The 19,543-nt window shown below is 37.0% G+C and overlaps 1 protein-coding gene across 8 annotated transcripts in view; it reads right to left on the bottom strand.

The window, feature by feature from the left end:
• The window catches only part of EXOC6 (exocyst complex component 6), a 195,186-nt gene that overhangs the window by 113,789 nt on the left and 61,854 nt on the right, over positions 1-19,543 (bottom strand). For all 8 annotated transcript variants that reach the window (XM_050959380.1, XM_050959382.1, XM_050959381.1 and 5 more), the window contains exons 6-10: positions 12,213-12,417; positions 8,040-8,195; positions 5,736-5,804; positions 352-435; positions 206-252 (exon numbers count right to left, since the gene is read on the bottom strand). In XM_050959380.1, the coding sequence (XP_050815337.1) occupies positions 206-252; positions 352-435; positions 5,736-5,804; positions 8,040-8,195; positions 12,213-12,417 (561 nt within the window). The remainder of the gene's footprint in view (positions 1-205; positions 253-351; positions 436-5,735; positions 5,805-8,039; positions 8,196-12,212; positions 12,418-19,543) is intronic.

Genomic DNA, 19,543 nt, shown 5'->3' on the forward strand with positions numbered 1-19,543 from the left:
CAACTGGAGCCCAGCTCAATGGAGAGTCTATATCAGTCACTACACTGGAAGGATGTGTGTGCAGGACAGATGAATCCTCCACTCCAGAGAAGCAGCAGCCATTATCCATGTGGCAATTGGATACAGATGGCATGGGTCTTACACAGAGGAGAGGATTGTGGGGGAATAAGAATAAGGGCGACAGATTTCCATTTAGAAAACTTACCCTACAATTTGACTGAAATATCTTCTGTAGCCTTCTACTGTTTCATGCTTTAAGTAAAAAACAAAAATGTTGAGGAATAAAAATACCACTAAATATTTAAGTAAAATTCCAAGTCAGTGTAACTGAATAAAAATAGTATTGGTTACCATGCTTGACTGCGGCTGCAGAACTAATCTTGCTTGTTTCCTTCTTTGCTTTCTGTAGTAGTTTTCAAATGTCTCTCCATCACCCTAAACCAAGACAAACAATATGAGGTTAAAAGAGGAATGTTCTTCATATGATGAAAAAGTACTTCTGAAATTAAAGGCAGAGTTCTCCACTGTAACTCACAACCATGTATTCTGCATTTGTTCCATATATGGTGCTCCCACTGACATCAGCGGAAGTTCTGCATACTTGAAATGAGTGCAAAGCATATGAAAGAGATCCACAATGTACACCGGAGAGGAGAATTGTGCCCTTGAGCCCATATTTTTACTTATGTCATGCTGCTATGATACTAAATACAAACCTTTTAAAGTGACTAAGGTAACAATATCAAACTAATTATCAAAATTTAAAAAACCTTAACTCCTAGTCTGTAACTTAAATACAGCTGCTTTAACTACAATACTCCTTTTTTTAAGATATACAGGAAACTTAGTTTATGTTGACTTTTGTGACATGTAAAGTTTAGTTATATGCTAAATGTTACAGAAATTCATAATATATCCCTGACTCTTGAATGCATTAATATTCCTTGAGCAAAATGTAAAACAAAATTTTATATTTGCTTGTCGTTCCTTGAAACTTATTAAATATAATGACTAAAGATTTGGATTTTGGTCATACAACAGTCCTCAAAATTTAATACATAGACAATATTCTCTATGCCTATTGATTGTATTGTTAAGACCTCAAGCGACACCCTGGTATTCTCATTAAGATGATTCATTCAGTGGAAACCATCTGTCCATTTGAAACCAATACAACACTGACTCATCTACCTATTGAATGCAACATAATCTGTATGCAAGCAGAATTAAGCAGCTTTGCATTTTTAAGTTTCATTTTTACTCCATGAGGTTATTGCTAGGTCAGAGCTATTTAGAATTCCATTACTTGGGAGTCCAAAAAGCTTCAAATCAAAACATACGAGATCCTGCATATTCTTAAATCAGTACTATTTCAGTAAGAAATAATCCAAGAAAAGCTCTAAATTAATATTTTCAAGTGTACAAAGAATATTGTTTTCTTTCCCCAAAATGCAGATAACCTACCACAGAAGGAAGCAAAAACTGAAATAAAAAAAAAGGGGGGGAAGGGGTGGAAGACTTTGCTTTTTAAAAAGCAAGTTCTTCATGTTATGTGATACATATTAACTAGATCACTTTTTATTACTGTAATATTTTATTCAGGACATTATCACTTACATTTATTATCTTAATGTAAATCATTACTTTCCACACAAATAGTATGATGTAATTCTTAAATGCATAATGAAGTAATTGGCAGAAATGTAGAATTCTACTTCTAATATCATATTTGTGCAGGAGTTTATTGGAAGTCTACTGTGAAAAAGAACAGCTGCTCTTTCCAAATGCACAAAATTAAATTTGATACGTAAAATACTTGACGGGTGTTGAATCACCACCATATACCATGCAATAGACAGGATTACTTGGCGGCACCTAAGATTATAGTTTTTAAGAGAAACCACTTTAATAGATCCTCTGACCCTTATCAAAAGACTAAAGCAATAGCCTTGGTGGCATGCCATGTATTCACAGGAGTAGCAAAGGAGAGTCAAAACAAAAAATGCCCAATATAATGGATGCAGCTTGTTCATCTTTGAAAAGTTCCTAAATTCACATACATAAAATAACAAATCAGTTTATGTTGGATGATAAATTATTGGAAATTTGCTCACATATGAAATCCTGTTTTGGATTTTTTTTTCCATTTTGTGCTGCTATATAATTTTTATTTGCCTCAAAATTGAGTGTCATATACCACAGAATCCGGGGTGGGGTGCAGGGGTGGGAGCTTACTACAGAATTTAAATACAGCATTCCACAGAACACACTGAGCCCTGGTTATACTCCACTCTACAGTGCTTAAACACACTCTGCATCTAGGCTAGCCTACTAAAAATGTGAACCAAAAAAAGGCAGGAAAAGGCTAAAGCAGAGATTGAACTTCACTAACACATAATTACAAACTACAAGTTTAAATTGCCAAATTATGATGGCGTTCTCCCTCACATTTAAACACAAACTGCCTTACTACGTCAGACCAGTGATTTATCTAATCTGGTATTTTGTCTCTAACAGTAGCTAGGACCAGACACTTCAGAGGAAGGCGTAAGATCCTCACAATGGACAATTATGAAAAAACTCATAATGAACATTATGAAATAACCTGCCTCAAGTGGGAAGTTTTGTCCCAAACCTAGGAGTTGTTAACTAGCTTTATGCCCTGAAGCAAGAGGGTTTAACATCTCTCCAATTTTTTATCCACATCCAATCTAATGTTTTATCCAATATTATTGGATAATACAAATGGCTAATCTTTTTTGTAAATCTTATAAGCTTCAGTTATATCTAGTGGCCACTAGTTTTCAAAGAAAAAAGAACGAAGAGTACTTGTGGCACCTTAGAGACTAACCAATTTATTTGGGCATAAGCTTTCGTGGGCTAAAACCCACTTCATCAGATGCATGCAGTGGAAAATACAGTAGGAACATATATATACACATAAAACATGAAAAAATGGGTGTTGCCATACCAAAAAATCAGTTGTAATTTGTCACCTATTTATGATCATTTCAGTTCAAATTATACTTTATTAATTTTAATCTGCTGCCTTCCAATTTTATTGATTGCTCCCTTCTAGTATTATGAGACAGGGTAAATAAAAGTAGCCAACTCCTCTCTAAACTAAACAGTCTCAGTCTTTTTAATTTCTCTTCAGATTTTTCAACCCATCTTTTGGTCTCTTCTATTCCTGACATCTCGCCATTGAGACAGGGTGGTCACAGATATAATAAAAACTGACAGGGCCACCATCAAAATAAAGTGTGCGGGCAGATCCATAGGATGAAGTGCAGTGTCCCACGGGACCTGCCACATCACAGCAGACATCAGATTTAGGGATTCATGCCTGTAATTATAAGCTTTAAACATTCTTATTTCAAAATACAAAGCCCTGTATTAGCCATTGACTCTCACATGAAAAGAATCTTCCTCAGGATTACGGAGCCTGAAGTTGGCTGAGCCATGAAAAGAGATAAGGTATCGTGCCCACACTGCATGAGGGGGGTGGGAAGAGCTGTGGACTAGATTCAATAAATCAGGCTGCTTTGCCTCACCCACTGAGCAACCACTCCTGGATCTCTGTCCCCCTCTCTCCTGTCCCCCTCTCTCCACAAGGCTTATTGCAATCCTCACCAACTGCCCAGAAGTGTCAGCTGAATCAGAAGGCAACTACCTGTATCCCAAGAGTACATCTACACTACAGCAGTCAGTGTGATTCGCAGCTTGTGCAGATGTCCCACCCTAGTTATACTCCAGCTAGCTCATTTAAAATAGAAGCACTGGTGCCATGGTGGGGAAGTCCCTGAGTGTGCACCTGGGGAGTCAGGTAGGCTGATGAAGCCAGAACTGAAGCCTGCACTGCAGCATCCTCACTTAGATTTTTAGTGAGCTAGCTGGAGTATGGCTAGTGCTGCAGCTGCAGTATAGGCATACCCTAAGTGGGGTGGGCTGTTATGAGCATGGAGCAGGTCTCTAATATCTGTACTGTTTCCCTATTGGCTTCCTCACAATTAAAAGTGCTGGTACAGTAAAACCTCAAAGTTATGAACACCAGAGTTATGAACTGACCTGTCAACCACACACCTCATTTGGAACCGGAAGTACACAGACAGCAGCAGAGACAAAAAATAAAAATAGAAAAGCAAATACAGTACAGTACTGCATTAAATGTAAACTACTGAAAAAACAAAGGGAAAGCAGCATTTTTCTTCTGCATAGTAAAGTTTTAAAGCTGTATGAAGTCAATGTTCAATTGTAAACTTTTGAAAGAACAACCACAACGTTTTGTTCACAGTTATGAACGTTTCAGAGTCACGAACAACCTCCTTTCCCAGGGGCGGCTCCAGGCACCAACAAGCCAAGAGCGTACCTGGGGTGGCAAGCCACGGGGGGGGCTCTGCCAGTCGCCGCGAGGGCGGCAGGCAGGTCGCCTTCGGCAGCATGCTTGTGGAGGGTCCACTGGTCCTGCGGCTTCGGCGGACCTCCCGCAGGCTGCCACCAAATCCGCGAGACCAGGGACCTCCCGCAGGCATGCCACCGAAGGCAGCCTGCCTGCCGTGCTTGGGGTGACAAAATACCTAGAGCCGCCCCTGGCCTTTCCTGAGGCATTTGTAACTCTGAGGTTCTACTGTGATACTCTTTAATGTTTAATTCTCCTATGAAAAGTGACTATGTAAAAATAGCAATTAACTACAGATTTCCTCCTTTGGTGTAGTCACTTAACTTCGCTGACTTCAGTGACAAAACAAGCTTTTACTGTTACTTATTTGTGTTAACACTGCAGTGCCAACACAGCTAACAGAAGGAGTTGGATTCCATTCCTTCTTTTGTATCACTGGACTTTTTTTTCAATTAAGTTCCAATCAACTACATTTCTGCACAGCCACTAATAGCAAAGAGAAAGGGAAAACTGCACAGGCAGGTGTCTTTGGGGTACACAACCTGAAAACAATGAGATTTCACAGGCATAAATGAGGGTTTAATTAGTCCTGCAGAATCTTTGTTACTAGCAACTTGTGAGAAGGAACAAATCCATCTGGAGTGTCAGAGCCCAGGCTGAGATTGCAGGATTAAGTTTGAAAGAAAATCTTTTAAAAAATTATGTTACAGATAAGCTGAGTACAAAAGCTATTCAGACATAGTGAACATGGAAGGTAACAATTACTCTTTTTAGCCTTGGTTACCCTGTGTACTGCCCATCATTTTTACTTTCCCACAACAGCTGGAACGTGTTGTCAGGCCTTTGCTGTTGATTCCTAGTGTAAAAGGCTTATGAGTTTGGTAGCAAGCATCTCTGAGTCTTCGGCATTTGCTTGGTGGTCCACCAGAACCTGAGTTCTGAGTGTATTAGGACAAATTTTTATTTTATGTTTTACTCTACTATTTTTTAAACAGTTAGGTATTAAGGAACATTGGGAACAATTAAAGGACTAGCACTTTAAGTATCACTATCTGTTGAGGCATACATAACCTGTGTGATTTTAAAAATTTTAAGTACTGTAATTACCTAACTGCTACACTGTTAGGCACTATAAAAATAAACCATACTAGAACGTCGTGTGAGTACCAGTGTCAGATCTATTTCATCTGGTTCAGCACAGTTGGACTCTGATGAAATGTGTTCACATGTGTTTGCTCACTTGAAAATTGACAAAGTGCAAAAGGTAAGAAAAAGGATATTTAGACTTTTAAAAATATAATCATTCTTGATTATTTTTAGTCATAGTAATACATACCAAAACTGAATAGATATGCAAGCATCTGTAAACAGGAGAAAAATCTACAAGATCATGAGCAGTCAAAACCTGCAGGAGGGGAAAAAAATATCAGTCTCATAACTTGGTGCATTAGGAACAGAACTGGTCTTACAAACTGATCAGCAAATTTAACATCTTATTTTGCTTAACATGAATGTGAGGATAAAAGTAAGGAACTGGCTGCATTTTAAAGTTAGTTGGCCATATTGGAAGGTTAAATCACCAGTGACTAGTTTGAAGTATATCACTACTACAGCTCAACATTCTTGGGATCCATGGGCCTCAGCATCTTGAGCTAAGACCTATCTTCAAAGCAGTGAACACTGGGGATACATGAGTACCTCCTCATGGATTCAAACATGTGGAGCAAGGTTATGTTAAAAGAGACTCAGTGGTTTGAGCATTGGCCTGCTAAACCCAGGGTTGTGAGTTCAATCCTAGAGGGGGCCACTTAGGGATCTGGGGCAAAAATTGGTCCTGCTAGAGAAGGTAGGGGGCTGGACTCGATGACCTTTCAAGGTCCCTTCCAGTTCTAGGAGAGAGATAGGTATATCTTCATTTCCACACAGTAGACTTTGAAAAAGTGGAGGAATGCAAATGGAGCTATAAAACCAATATACTTTGAGAATTTCTGTTATGAGGGAGTAACTTTCCTTTTTCTTTTGAGAATTGCTTCTTTAGATCCTTACTCTTTGGAGAATGACTGGCAATCATAAATCTTGCATGGTGGGCAGAGTATTTAAAACTATAGTTCTGCTCTCCCAAAATAGGCATCATACTTCGCAGTTAAGTTAGAAGTAGTGTAGCCTAAATGCATGAATGGAATTCCAATTAGAGTCCTATACATTTCAAAGAACAAGAGAGCTCTTAGACCTTGGGGTATGCCAGACCTTCTAGTTCATAAGTATTTTGATTATGCAGCCAAACTGATTTAGACAATCCTGAAAAGAAATTCAAGACAGGTCCAAGGGGGAGCTGAATGCATCCAAAATATACTTATGGAGACCAATAAAAGGATCTTGTTATATCACTAATTTATTTAGTGCCCTTTTAATATCCAATTTGTGCATCTTGGTTTCCTCCAATAATTCCTGAGGTTTAGGAAAGCAGACTGGGAGGTTAGTAGACTGGTGAACAGGTAATTCAGACATCACATTAGGCAAAAACTATGGGTTGAAACACAAGATCACAGTAAACAGAGACTCAAGTCAGTCAGAGTCATCTCTGTTGGTAGATTTTATAGCCTTAAAAACATTGTTTTAATGGACGAGTAGTAGAAAAAAATGCGCCTGAATGGTTTGTAGCATTCTTTTACTACTAACTTCAGGTCTCATCAAAGTGTTGGTTTTCTCACAAAAGGGTTGATTAAATGTTCAGGTTTTCCCCCTTTTCCATTACAGGATTAGAACTTTCTTTTCTTCATATTAGAAAACAGACACTTCAGTCACTATTTTCAGGAAATAATATTTAGGGTGTAATCCCTCATGCTTCATTTAGCAGACCAAACTCATAAGGAGCACACAGTAACTGAAAGGAGAGCCTACTCACTTTTCTGTAATTTGAGTTCTTTGAGATTCATGATCCCTATCTGTATTCCACCATGGGCTGAGCATGAGCATCATGAGTCAGAGACCAGAACATTTTTGCTAAGAATGTCTTTCAATCTACTCCTGTGCAGTTCTTCTCCTCATGCAGTAGATGGAGGGTGTAAGGAGCAGTATAGAACAACTGCCTCTCCAGTTTCCTGCAGAGGTAGGATTGAAGGACACTGCAGTCTCAGATGATGGTGTGCAAGCACACCCATAATGGACTACAGACAGGGGCCAGCACTCAAAGAACTGTTCTTTTAACACAAGTTAATAAAAAAACAGAAGCATAATGGCTACAGCAGTGGCAGAATATTCTCACACGTCAGACAATTCTAACAGGTTACATACCATATACAGTGACTATATACGGTACAGTAAGTGATAAGTTACAATTAAACTCCATAGAATTACACGTTATATTCACATGAATGTCCATTAAATTGTTACTACAAGTAGCATGAATATAATTAACATCCTGATTTGTTTCTTTTCAAGACCTTGATCCAGCAAACTTCTCCACAAGGGGGACCTTTGTTCCTCCACAGAGCCCTGTGGATTTTAATGGGGAGAACCTTATCCTTGCTGTGCTTATTGCAGGACCAAAGGCCTACATTTGTACAACAGAAATATTCAGGTAATGCTACAGACTTCACTTTAAATAAATGATATTAATATTGACTTAATACTAACTTACCTCTTCTTCATGTTCATCCTCTTCCTCAAGTGTTCGCTTGGATGTGATTTCATACTTAGGTTCTGGAACTCTGCCATTAATTACATACATATTCTTCCCATAATTTACATTATTCTGTTTCTGAAGAACTGTATTAAAGGTTTTCTGTTGCTGTGCCTGTTTTAGCAAGACATATATTTAATATCAAAAGAGAGGGACTGCAGATTTCATTAATGGTCACAGATCTGAATATACGCTATGACTGTAAAGGCAGACTGTGGTGTTTTATGCACTTGGCATATATTTATTTTAGTGGGCACATATCAGTATAACTCTAAGGCATACGTCATGCAAACATTGAAAATTATGTCCTTAATCAACTTGCAATCACCATGAGTTCAAAGGTTAACCTCACCATTTTTTTATTCTCAAAATGTAATTTTAAAGAAATAATCATAAAAGTATAATGTGATTATGTTACTAACCAGATACTGCATATAAAAGATGAACATTTAAATATTATAAAATTATTATATAGTTAGCTGTCTCCAACTACACACATTTTGGCCTAGTTTAACTGAGAAGAGTCATATGTTGAAACCTAGAACTTATTTTATATGTCTATTCTTTCTACTATTACAAGAAAAATGAAAATGTGACTCAGTATAATCTTGTAATCATATTTCATCCATAACACCACAGCTATGTTTACACAGAAATTTTGATTTTGTAAGCCAAAAGAGAATGCCCCATACACTAAAAACAGAATTAGGAAGCTTAAATTACAGAAGGGCAAATCAGCTTGAAAAAATAATCAGCCCAAACTGAACTTAAAGGATCATAAATGTTTGGTTAATAACTTACCTATTGCAATCACCACATCACACACCAAACCACTGCTACTTCTTTGCTGAAGTGGCAGATTATTTTAGGTTGGGAAGAGTTGCTGGACAGTCCACTCCCTGCCTCCAGCAGTCTCTCTCCTTCAGGAGATGCCAGCAATCTGCTCACTCCTCCCAGTACTGGTGGTACCTGAGAGAGGAGCTAGGGCTGTCATCTTCCCTCCTCAATCTCAAAACCACCTTTATGTCTTATTAATCGTCATACAAGACCAGATAACTGATCTCCCTGATCTGGTGCAATAGGACACAGAAATCCCTTTCCTTGGGTTCCATTAATCTCACTGCTTTAAATGTCAATGTGCAACAATTCTCCCTTCATTCCTACAAAAAACAGTAATATTGCCTGGAGGAAGGGATCTTACCTACTCTAGGAAATTATAATATTGCACCTCACTCAGGGCTACAACCTCACAAGTCCCTTTTACATTTCAAAGTGACCAGATAAATGGAAGTTAATGGAGGGGTTACTAGGACCTGTAGCACCATAGTGCAGCAGTTGGAAGTTCTGCCACATCTTGATAAGTGAACCCAAGAGTGGAATTTTGAGGGAAATAAAAGGAAGGAAAATGGCCTGGCCAACACCCTGAGGGAGACCCAATGTTGGGGACAGGTCAGGATAATATAACCTTGGGCCTCCCTCTGAAAAGGAAGATAATCAACCAGTGGTCTCAGCAACCTGTGAGGTCTCCACAGCTGGAGGTGAGTAGCAGGCCCAAAGTTTCCTTCTTAAGAGGCAGGATACTCATCAGAGATGGTTTCTATCTCCCTTTTCACCCAAAAAGACAATGCAGGCAGAGCGTTTAGTAAGTAAAATGAATCATGTGTATGTGAAAAGTGAGTTTTAGGCTCTGGGAGTTCTAGTCTCAAAGATTCACATAGTACGGATAAGCTTCCAATAAGAATATGAAATTTTCGATGCTTGTTTAAATTAGACTTCAAACGTTTTGTTGTTTGATCATCACTATCTTAAATACAAAACTAAAACTGGCTTTCAACAGAGGATCAGTAAACTGGAAACTAAATCTAGTCTAAATTTTGCTGGAAAACAGGACAAGTTTTCACAAAAGTTTTTGTGACAAAATTTCCCATTGGAACCACAACTAGGAACTTCTCACTTATTACATCTGTACTGCAAATAAGATTTACAAATGTTTTAATTTATTTCATAAAAATAAAATAGCTCAAAAAATATGCTTTCTTTCAGTACATGGAAAGACTAACTTGTGGGGCTTTAAAAAACTATAATGTACCGTATGTAACTCAACACACATTAAGAGTTTTAAAATATATATGAAAAGTTTCAAAAGCACTATGGAACCTAGACTTTAACTTGATCTGCCAACTTGTGTGAAAAACTAAAAAGTATCTTGCAGTCACTCGGATTTTACCTAGAGTTGGTTAACTCAAGTTAAGAACATACCTATTTTTCCCTAACTGAAGACAAAGCCCTAGTGTAGTCACAGTTTAATACCTTTACAACTGCATCTGCTGGTTATGTTCGACCATCTAACACAGATGCTAAACTGTGTCTACACTAGGAAAGAAGGTGTATTTTAAACGTGTTAAATCATAGTGAAGAAATGGCAATTATAGTTTTAACATATTTGCTGGCACAGCCTAGCATAAAATACAAATTCTGGTAATCTGGACAAACGTTTGGGGAGTGTCCATATTAGCTTTACAAACATGATAACTCTTTCAAGTTAACTGGTAATCAATTAACATCAGGTTAAAAAAAATTATTCCATTCTACATTGCATTTTAAACCTGGGCCCACCCAGGTTTGAGCCCAAAACCCCCTATCATCCACCCATAAATCTGTCTGACTCTGATTGGCAATCATTCAGGACCTGGGTCCTTCGACCCACCGGGAGGGCAGGTCTGAGCCCATGTCCCTCTGAGACTTGAGTCCAAGCTTGGTATTCGGTACTGTGGCCATAGCTCAAGCCACAGACCCAAATCAGAAGGTCTGTGTAGCGCAGTATGGATAAGTTAGCACAGTTATGAAGCCCAGATCCAGCAACTGTAAATCCAGATTTAGGATGCAGCGCAGACACTCAAGTGCAGGCTTGGAAACAGAATCCACAAGCACATGCTCCACAGACCTAGATTTACAATGCAGTGTAGACATACTATCCTCATAACCATAATATCTGAGTGCCTTCCAGTAATGCATCAAACGATATGACTGACATCAGTCAAGTTCTCTCTCATCCTTTCTTCAGGGGAAAAAAATAAATGTGTGCAGTAAAGTTTTTTGTCTTGGTAGGGTTTTTTATTGTTGCTGTTGGGTTGTTTTTTTATGTACAAGCTGCTATGTGTTTGTGTTAGAGAAGGCAAAGTCAAAGAAGCATGCCTCGCACTTGGAGCAGAAGCTTTGTGATGGTCCACAGTTCCAGTGGGAGTTCATTCCACAGTTTTAGATGAACCTGCAAGAAAGCTTTCTCCTACACAGATGGCCTTCACCAGTGGAAGAAAGCATTACTGAGCCCAAGTTACACAGTTGTTGACCAGAGTTCTCATCTCTGAGCTTTATGCAATCTTTTAAATATTTTGGGCCCAGGCCACTGAGAACCTTGAAGATAAGAACCAAGACCTTACACTTGACTCAGTGTTCTATGGGAAGCCACTACATGAAGCAGAGGACAGGCTTGAGTGATCATGGTAATCTGTGCTGCTGAGGAGACGCATTGTAACATTTTGCTCTAGGAGTTTCCTATGGGCTGATGGCTTCATGTGTAGATGAATATATGTCTAGAAGTCTAGACATACAATAGGTGTTAAGGGATGTTTCAAGTCACGCTAACTAAATCAAGTTAGCTAATTTAACTGAAAAAAGCATCTCATTTTTCTAAGGATTTCAAGGCTTAAGGGGTTCACAGGATTGGGGCCTCAATCACTTTTAAATACATTTCTGTCTTAAACTGTAATAGTCTCCTATTCTGCTAAAATAACATATGGGGAAAGAGACACTCATTATCTATAAAATTCACACGTCATGTTGTAATTAGAAAGTCTGAAATTATATTTTTTTGTGTTTAAAAAAAGGAATAAATCTGCTGATCATTACTTTTCCAAAACACAACATACTCTGAATTTTGAGCTGCTCAAAACTATTGCTCAAATTTTTTTTTAAAAAAAGAGAAAAACAGAGAAAAATCAGAAAGAGAAGTGCAAGTAGAAAAAAGCATATTTTAAGTATCTGTATAATAAATGACATTAATACACTGATACTATGTCTAACTTAATTTAATAATTTTTCACAAGAATGAAATTATTTTATGTAACTCACCTGTTTCATTGCTGTTTCCCCTATTTTGTCAGAATGTTTTCGAATACTCTCCAAAAAGTCCTTGAGATCTGACATGGAAATTTCTTTAATTTCTTCACGCAGTTTTGGAAGGTTTTCTATCATTATCTGGCAAAAACGATACTGGCTAACTCTAGGAAGGTATGTATTTTCTAACTGTTCCATTGTTTTTAAAGCAGAATAATATCTGTAAAGAGTTTAAAAAACAAGTTATAAATTTTAAGGAAGCGTGCTTTATTATTTTTGCTTCTGTAAGCCATCAGAATCATAAATACCAATATACAATATATGATTAAAGCATTTTATACTTACAAAATAATTATGTTTAAAAAAAGGTCAGTCTTAGAAAGCTGTTAGTTTAGTTAGAAAATCAAGAAAATCAAGGGTGAGTTAATATCGTTTATTGGACCAACTTATGTAGATGAAAGAGACAAGCCTTCTAACAATACAAGTTTTTCTAATTTTTTAGTTACAAAAAGTTAGCCAAAGTGACCTGTCAATTTGAAATCCAGTCATTTTCAAAACAGTTAAAAGTACTCTTAAGTACAAAATTAGGCTCCACCTGTACAAACTGTTTTTTTCAAACTAACCCCTTGTACCACTCACAAAAACTTGAAGAATTGGGACCTTAATATTATAATAAAATCTACTTAGATCTGTTTATTTAGCTTAAATTATTGTGTCATCGCTACTAACCATATTTTTATTAATTTCTTTGATTTTCTAAAATACAACGGTGAGCACCCATCCAGTGCTTGGGGTGCCTACCCCACACATTTAAAATAAATCACAAAAGGATTACCCCTAAAAGTATCCGCCTCACCATCCTTAGAGAAATAAATATATACATACACCACCTTTTTCCTCTATGAATATTCTGTTCAACAATGCACTTTTTTGCTGCAAGCCATGATTTAATACTAATTTCAGTTGCTGCTAAGTCCCCACATGAACAATAAGAAAAAATGATTGCCTATGGTAAATGCCGTGAAACAGATTATACTCAAAGTGACAGTGTATAAAATAAACTGATAAATATACTTTTCTCTAATCTTTCAGTTACAGTTATCGTAAGGCTTCTCTCCCTGCAAACACTGCTGTACATAACTACCCTTATTTATGTGAATAGTCCCCCACACTGACTTAAAAAGAAACTACTAGTGTGAACAAAGTGTGTACGTTTGCAAGATCTGACTTTATATATGATTTGTAACAATAGTAGGCAAAAATTTTCAGAAACTACTGCAATGTAAATTTTATGCTAACTGTACTCCTTTACCAGGCCAAATTTTAAAAGACAAAATTAAGATTTTTACCTGTCTCACTTCATGTAAGTGGATTTATGACCTTGAAGGATTTGGGGGAGAGCAAGTGAGCCTTAACTATATTTTTTTTAAAGGATATTCAGACAGCTAACCCATTTCAACAGTCTCCCTTTTTAAAATATTGCATCTTTATACGGCTCGCTTATTTTTCATCAGCTATTAATGTAGCTTTTTTGTTTTTGCTTAGAAAAATAAATTGAGAAGTTTTGTCATATATCAAATTAAAAGAAAAATGATTATTTGCTTCTGAAAATGTTGTACAACCACCATAATTTGAACTCCCAAACTTATATGTCAAGTGAGCAGCCTTATCCACAGGAATACAACTTTTTTTTGTTTTTTCTTTTAAGTAAGGACAAGCACTTGTCTAAATTTGCTGTAGTCTAGGCCAACAAGCTGCAATAACAAAGTGGTACTAAATTGAGGAAACAACAGAAACCCCTCAGATGCAACATGCAGTGTACACTTTTTAGATTACAAATAGATGGCTTTGTTCATTTTCATTTTATTTTGTACAACATTCTGAACATATAAAGCATTAAGTGCTTATTATTAGAACCTCTCTCTCTTTTCAAAAAGTTTCCAACGTGTTCAAAAAGTTTCCAACCCAACAAGTTGCCCCATACTTTCCATTCACCCCCACAGCCATGTTTACTTTGCAAACTGTCAACCCAGCTCCTTACTTGGATAGAAAGGTTCCTGTTCAACACCACAAGACACTCCCCTCCTCAAGGGGTTGAGCAGGCTACTGGTGTAACACATCAAATCCATGTTCCTCTACAGAACATGCCAAGGAACTGAACCCTGGGTCGTCACTTGGCCCGTTTTTAATTATTTTTTTTTAACTGCATTCTTTATCTCTTGCCCCACCGGTAAAAATGCGAAAACTTTTCCCACATACAAACTCTTCAATATTCTTCTAGATAGTGCAAAATCAAAGAAAACAAAATTCAAATAAGTTTGACACAGAGGATTGTTAAATGTTCAAATATGAACTATACATGCTCTTATAGAGGAGAAATACCATGAACATTTTTCATTTTCAGAACGAGATCACTGTAAAAATGTTAATTTTGTGGGGAATTTAAAATTCTTCATTTAATAATCTTTTTTCTCAGCTCTCACACAGACTGCAAGCTCTTCAGGGCCAAGACTCTTATTTGTTCAATGCACTTGTGGGTTGAATGGCTATGGGTAAAATTTCAAAAGTGCCTAAGTGACTTGGCAACCTAAGTCTCATTCCAAAAAGTGACTCGGGCTCCTAAATACCTAAGTCACTTTTCAAAACGGGACTTGGGCACTTTTTAAAATTTCACCCCACAAAAGTTAATCACAGCAAAAACAGAATAACTCTCGAACAGACCGCAGAGCTTTGAGCAGTAAACAAACACTATGAACTGTAAAAACCCATGGCAAAGCAGGATTTTAAAGTTATCAAGAGGCACAGGAAACATACAAACCGTATAATATGAGACAGCCTACTATATTAGCAGGTATGATAATAAATTGTTCTGTCAACAAAAATGTTGCCAACCACTCAGCATGGAAGCCATTTAAAATAAATTTAAAAAACATTTATTTTGGGCTGAATCCTGATTTCTGTAATGCAAGAATAAGTGGCACAGAAACTTCCTAGTCAAGAAGGAAAAGGGGTCAAGTTTAGGTCAGGCTTAGTTAATATGTTTTCTAAAAGCAATCTTTCTCTTAGCGTATATGCAAGATAACCTCTTTAGTTCAATTTTAGTTGTTTGAGTTGTAGCTTTAGCTTGTCTTTCTCCTTATAAGCCCCACACAATCAATAAGTGAACTGACTACATAATGGAAAATTTAAATATACAAATATACAAAGTTCTTTCAAATGTACAAAGTAAAACTGGGAAAAAAAACTCTTTCAATTATGGTAATTTTATGTGTTAATTCAAAGTAATAGTACATAAAACTTTTGTGAATACATGAGCAAAAACCACCTACATATTTCAGCTGTAAATTCCGGTTCTGTACAAACAAATTCTCTCAACTCAAGATGGTTGAATTCAGTATAGTCAAAGGATGGGGGAAAAAAATTGTTCTCTCTCCAAGAACACAACTGCTTTCAGTAGACTGCAAACAAAGTGGTTCCAAGTGTAAATTAGGAACCTTTGCTTTATTGTATATTTGCCTTCTGTTTATTTTATATAAAGTAGAATGTTTTCAATAAAAAGGGTTTTGTGTGTGTGTGTGTGGTTTTTGTTTTTTTAAAATAACAATGTCCAAGAGGGCCACATGGTGTGACTTCTAAGGAGGAATAAGTCTATAATAGCATCAAAATCATATAAAAGGTTTTTATTTAAATTATACAAATCAGCTTATCAGAGCACAGTTAGTTCATCTGGAAGGTTTTGACTGCTGTCTCTAAGATCAAAATTACCATAATCCATTTTCAATCCATTCTAGAGTTGCTTACTAATTATATATATAAGGTCCTAAGTGCGTGCGCACTCTCTCTCTCTATGCATGCACACGCACAGAACCTTGCCCCTTTAACATCTGTTCTGATAAAGCACTGAAGACACAATTTGAAGGTCACCAGCAGGTTAGGATTTAAGCTACAGAGTTTTGCATATCATTTCATGGTGTGATTTATTTTAATTTTTTATCTAGAAAATATTTATGTATAAATGAGACACAGGAACTTTGTCATAAACATTACTAGCTCTCAGCAAATGTAATGAAATGTACAAACTGAAAGTGACTAATATAAATGAGTTAAGCAACAATTTAAACATTTAAAAAATTCCTCCTTTAAGATATAGAAGTGCATTGTTACTACCTCCTCTGAGCAAGTCTTGCAAGAGTAACTTAACTAATACCCAAGTTTTGAAACTATGAGGACATAAAAATGTGAAGTAGCAATAGAAGTCATATGACATAACACAGCAGAGGGCTGATAAATCTTCCCATGGGGACCCAAAATCCATCAATAGGATTGACTTGATCCCCATTGACACCTCCAAAATATAGTATCAGAGGGGTAGCCATGTTAGTCTGGATCTGTAAAAGCAGCAAAGAATCCTGTGGCACCTTAAAGACTAACAGACGTTTTGGAGCATGAGCTTTCGTGGATGAATACCCACTTCATCGGATGCATGTCACATGTCATCCGATGAAGTGGGTATTCATCCATGAAAGCTTGGACAATCTGTAAGGGGTCAATTCAGTATCAAAACAAGATACTGAACTCAGATATAAATAATTTTTATCTTTTTGTTTTCCCACCAAATCTGCTTCCTTATATCATTAGAAGTTTTTATATTTTGGAGAGCAGCAAAGAATCCTGTGGCACCTTATAGACTAACAGACGTTTTGGAGCATGAGCTAGGTGCCACAGGATTCTTTACTGCTCTCCAAAATATAAAAACTTCTAATGATATAAGGAAGCAGATTTGGTGGGAAAACAAAAAGATAAAAATTATTTATATCTGAGTTCAGTATCTTGTTTTGATACTGAATTGACCCCTTACAGATTGTCCAAGCCCCATCCATAGAGTAGGGAGGCCTACCTGGGAAACACAGAAGCTGCACCACGCACTTTTTTTAAAAAGTTGAGAAAGGCATAAACCTCCTTGCTGACTAAATTACTTCTGTGCATAAAACAATAAATGATACTAAAAATGGCATGGAGGAGTTCCAAGAAAGAAATTCATAGGTGGAGTGCCAAACTGAGAGCACTGAAGACACAGAATCTTCATCTCAAGCCATAAGTGCTGGAAATAAAGGTGCTGGGGGTGCTGACACACATCCTGGCTTGAAGTGGTTTCCATTATATACAAGGTTTACAGTTTGGTCCAATGGGTCTCAGCACCCTCACTATAGAAATTGTTCCAGTGCCCCTGGCTCAAGCTCAAACCAGTAAAATCAACTAAAACTGCTAGAGAATCCAGGAAAAAATTGGAAGGCATGGGGGAGAGAGCAAGAAAATTTAATCTGAGGTTACTGGATCTCACTGAAGGAGAACTGCTTTTTTCATAAAGTACTTCAGCAAGAAAATCTTTGCAAGAGAGCCTTTTGACCATGGATTTAAGATTGAGTTAATTGCAGCCATCTCCAAAAACCTGCTGCTAATAATAAGAAAGAAAGAAAGAAAGAAAGAAAGAAAGAAAGAAAGAAAGAAAGAAAGAAAGAAAGAAAGAAAGAAAGAAAGAAAGAAAGAAAGAAAGAAAGAAAAACTTAAAATACCATGGCAAGGAAAGAAAAGATTTAATTAGCCAGAGAAGAGGACTGAGTCTACAAAAAAAGGAAAAAACAATATTCTTCTCTGACATATGTGTGCCCACTCAGAGAAGAATGCTATATATACTACTGTAAAAAGACTGAATGAGAAAAGAATATTCTTTGTTCTTTCATATCCTGCCTAACTCAGAGAACTTTACAGAAATCAAATTAAATTACCCAGCAGTATAGTGATCTCTTGGAAAATCAAAAGGTATCTAAATAACTAACATGTGAACCTAACTGATAGCCACTGAAAGATAAGCCAGAGAAGAGAAGTAGAGCTGAACTTTTAAAAACTCATTAATGCATGTTTACTGTTTACTTGTTTGAAACATTAAAAAATAAGAGTTGTAAAAGATGCTATAGCCAGGGAAAGAAATAGCTGCAGTGTTCACATGTGTTTCAAAGTTACAATTATGCAATATCTTTACTTTATAAGGAAATTATAATAATTATTTTCGCTTCTCTAATTCAACTCATATCATGCAGGATCCAACAGCATTCTTTTTGCAGAACAAGAGTGCAGCTCAGTACTTTTTATTTCATTAATAAATGTTTACCTCTAGAATAGGTGTTATTTTTGTACAATTACGTATGAGGTAAAAGCTGGCACCCATATTATTTATTGATTCCACTACCTAGTGGGGGCTACTGATGAAACTGTAGGAGGAAAGACAAAGCAAGCATTGACCATTAAGTTATAAAACCTAAAGATAGTTACAAAAAATAAAAAGTATATTTTTCAATGTATAAATTGTAATGATACATGCTGGGGATAGTAGCATTATTGCCATGGGATGTGACACAGAGGAAGTTGCACTTAGAGGAAGATTTTTGTATCTGTATCAAATCACTCTGTGTGCACTACCCCCTTAACGCATACACATATTATGCAACAGGGCAGGACAATAGTATTTTTTTTACAGTAAAACTGCCATTTCTAACATAAGAAACAATTAGATCAGAGGATGCAACACCTCAGGCAGGAACTGAAAGGACTACAAATAGTGTAATATTTAGGGGAAAGACATTTTTTTCTCCCCCTATACCTCAGGAATGATGCTGGTGATGTGTTTTTCCTCCATGGGAGTAGGGAGGAGAAAACCTCAGTATAGTATCAGGGCGTTGGCACTGACTTCAGCAGATCCAAGCCAGGACTTGACTTCCTGTAGTTGACCTACACTGTAGCAGGAGAAGCTTTATGAGCTACAGTAAAAAATTTCCAGGTCACATATTATGAGCGCTCTGTATACATCTTTCAAAATGGAGTTTGCAGCCTGGTATAGATAAATACAGAGCAAGAGCTCTATCTCACACAGATTCATAGGTTGTACAAATTCTCCAAATCATCACATTCAGGAGAGGAAGCAAGCCAGGGAAGGAGACTCTATGGGGAGACGCAACCCAACACGCAGGTGGTCTGCATGAGGCAGGAGACCACGCTTGCCTTCCTGGACAAAGATGGTCTATCAAGAGAAGGATGAGCTAGTGAGGGGAACAGTGTTTAGAATGTTCTACATGACTCGATTCAGACTGATCCGAAGCATAGCAAGAGAGTTCTCTTTCCTTCACGGATAAATTAGGGGAACATTTGCAATGACAAACATTCCTCTGCAGATAAAAGTGATTTGAACTTTCTTTCTCAGAAACTGTCCTGTTTTCTGAGAGTGCTGACTAGCCCAGACATGTAAAAGAGCTGAGACCCTGAGCTTTTCTAGGAACAAAAATCACATACTC

This window comes from Gopherus flavomarginatus, chromosome 6 (genome assembly GCF_025201925.1).
Source record: "Gopherus flavomarginatus isolate rGopFla2 chromosome 6, rGopFla2.mat.asm, whole genome shotgun sequence".
Classification (NCBI taxonomy): Eukaryota; Metazoa; Chordata; order Testudines; family Testudinidae; genus Gopherus; species Gopherus flavomarginatus.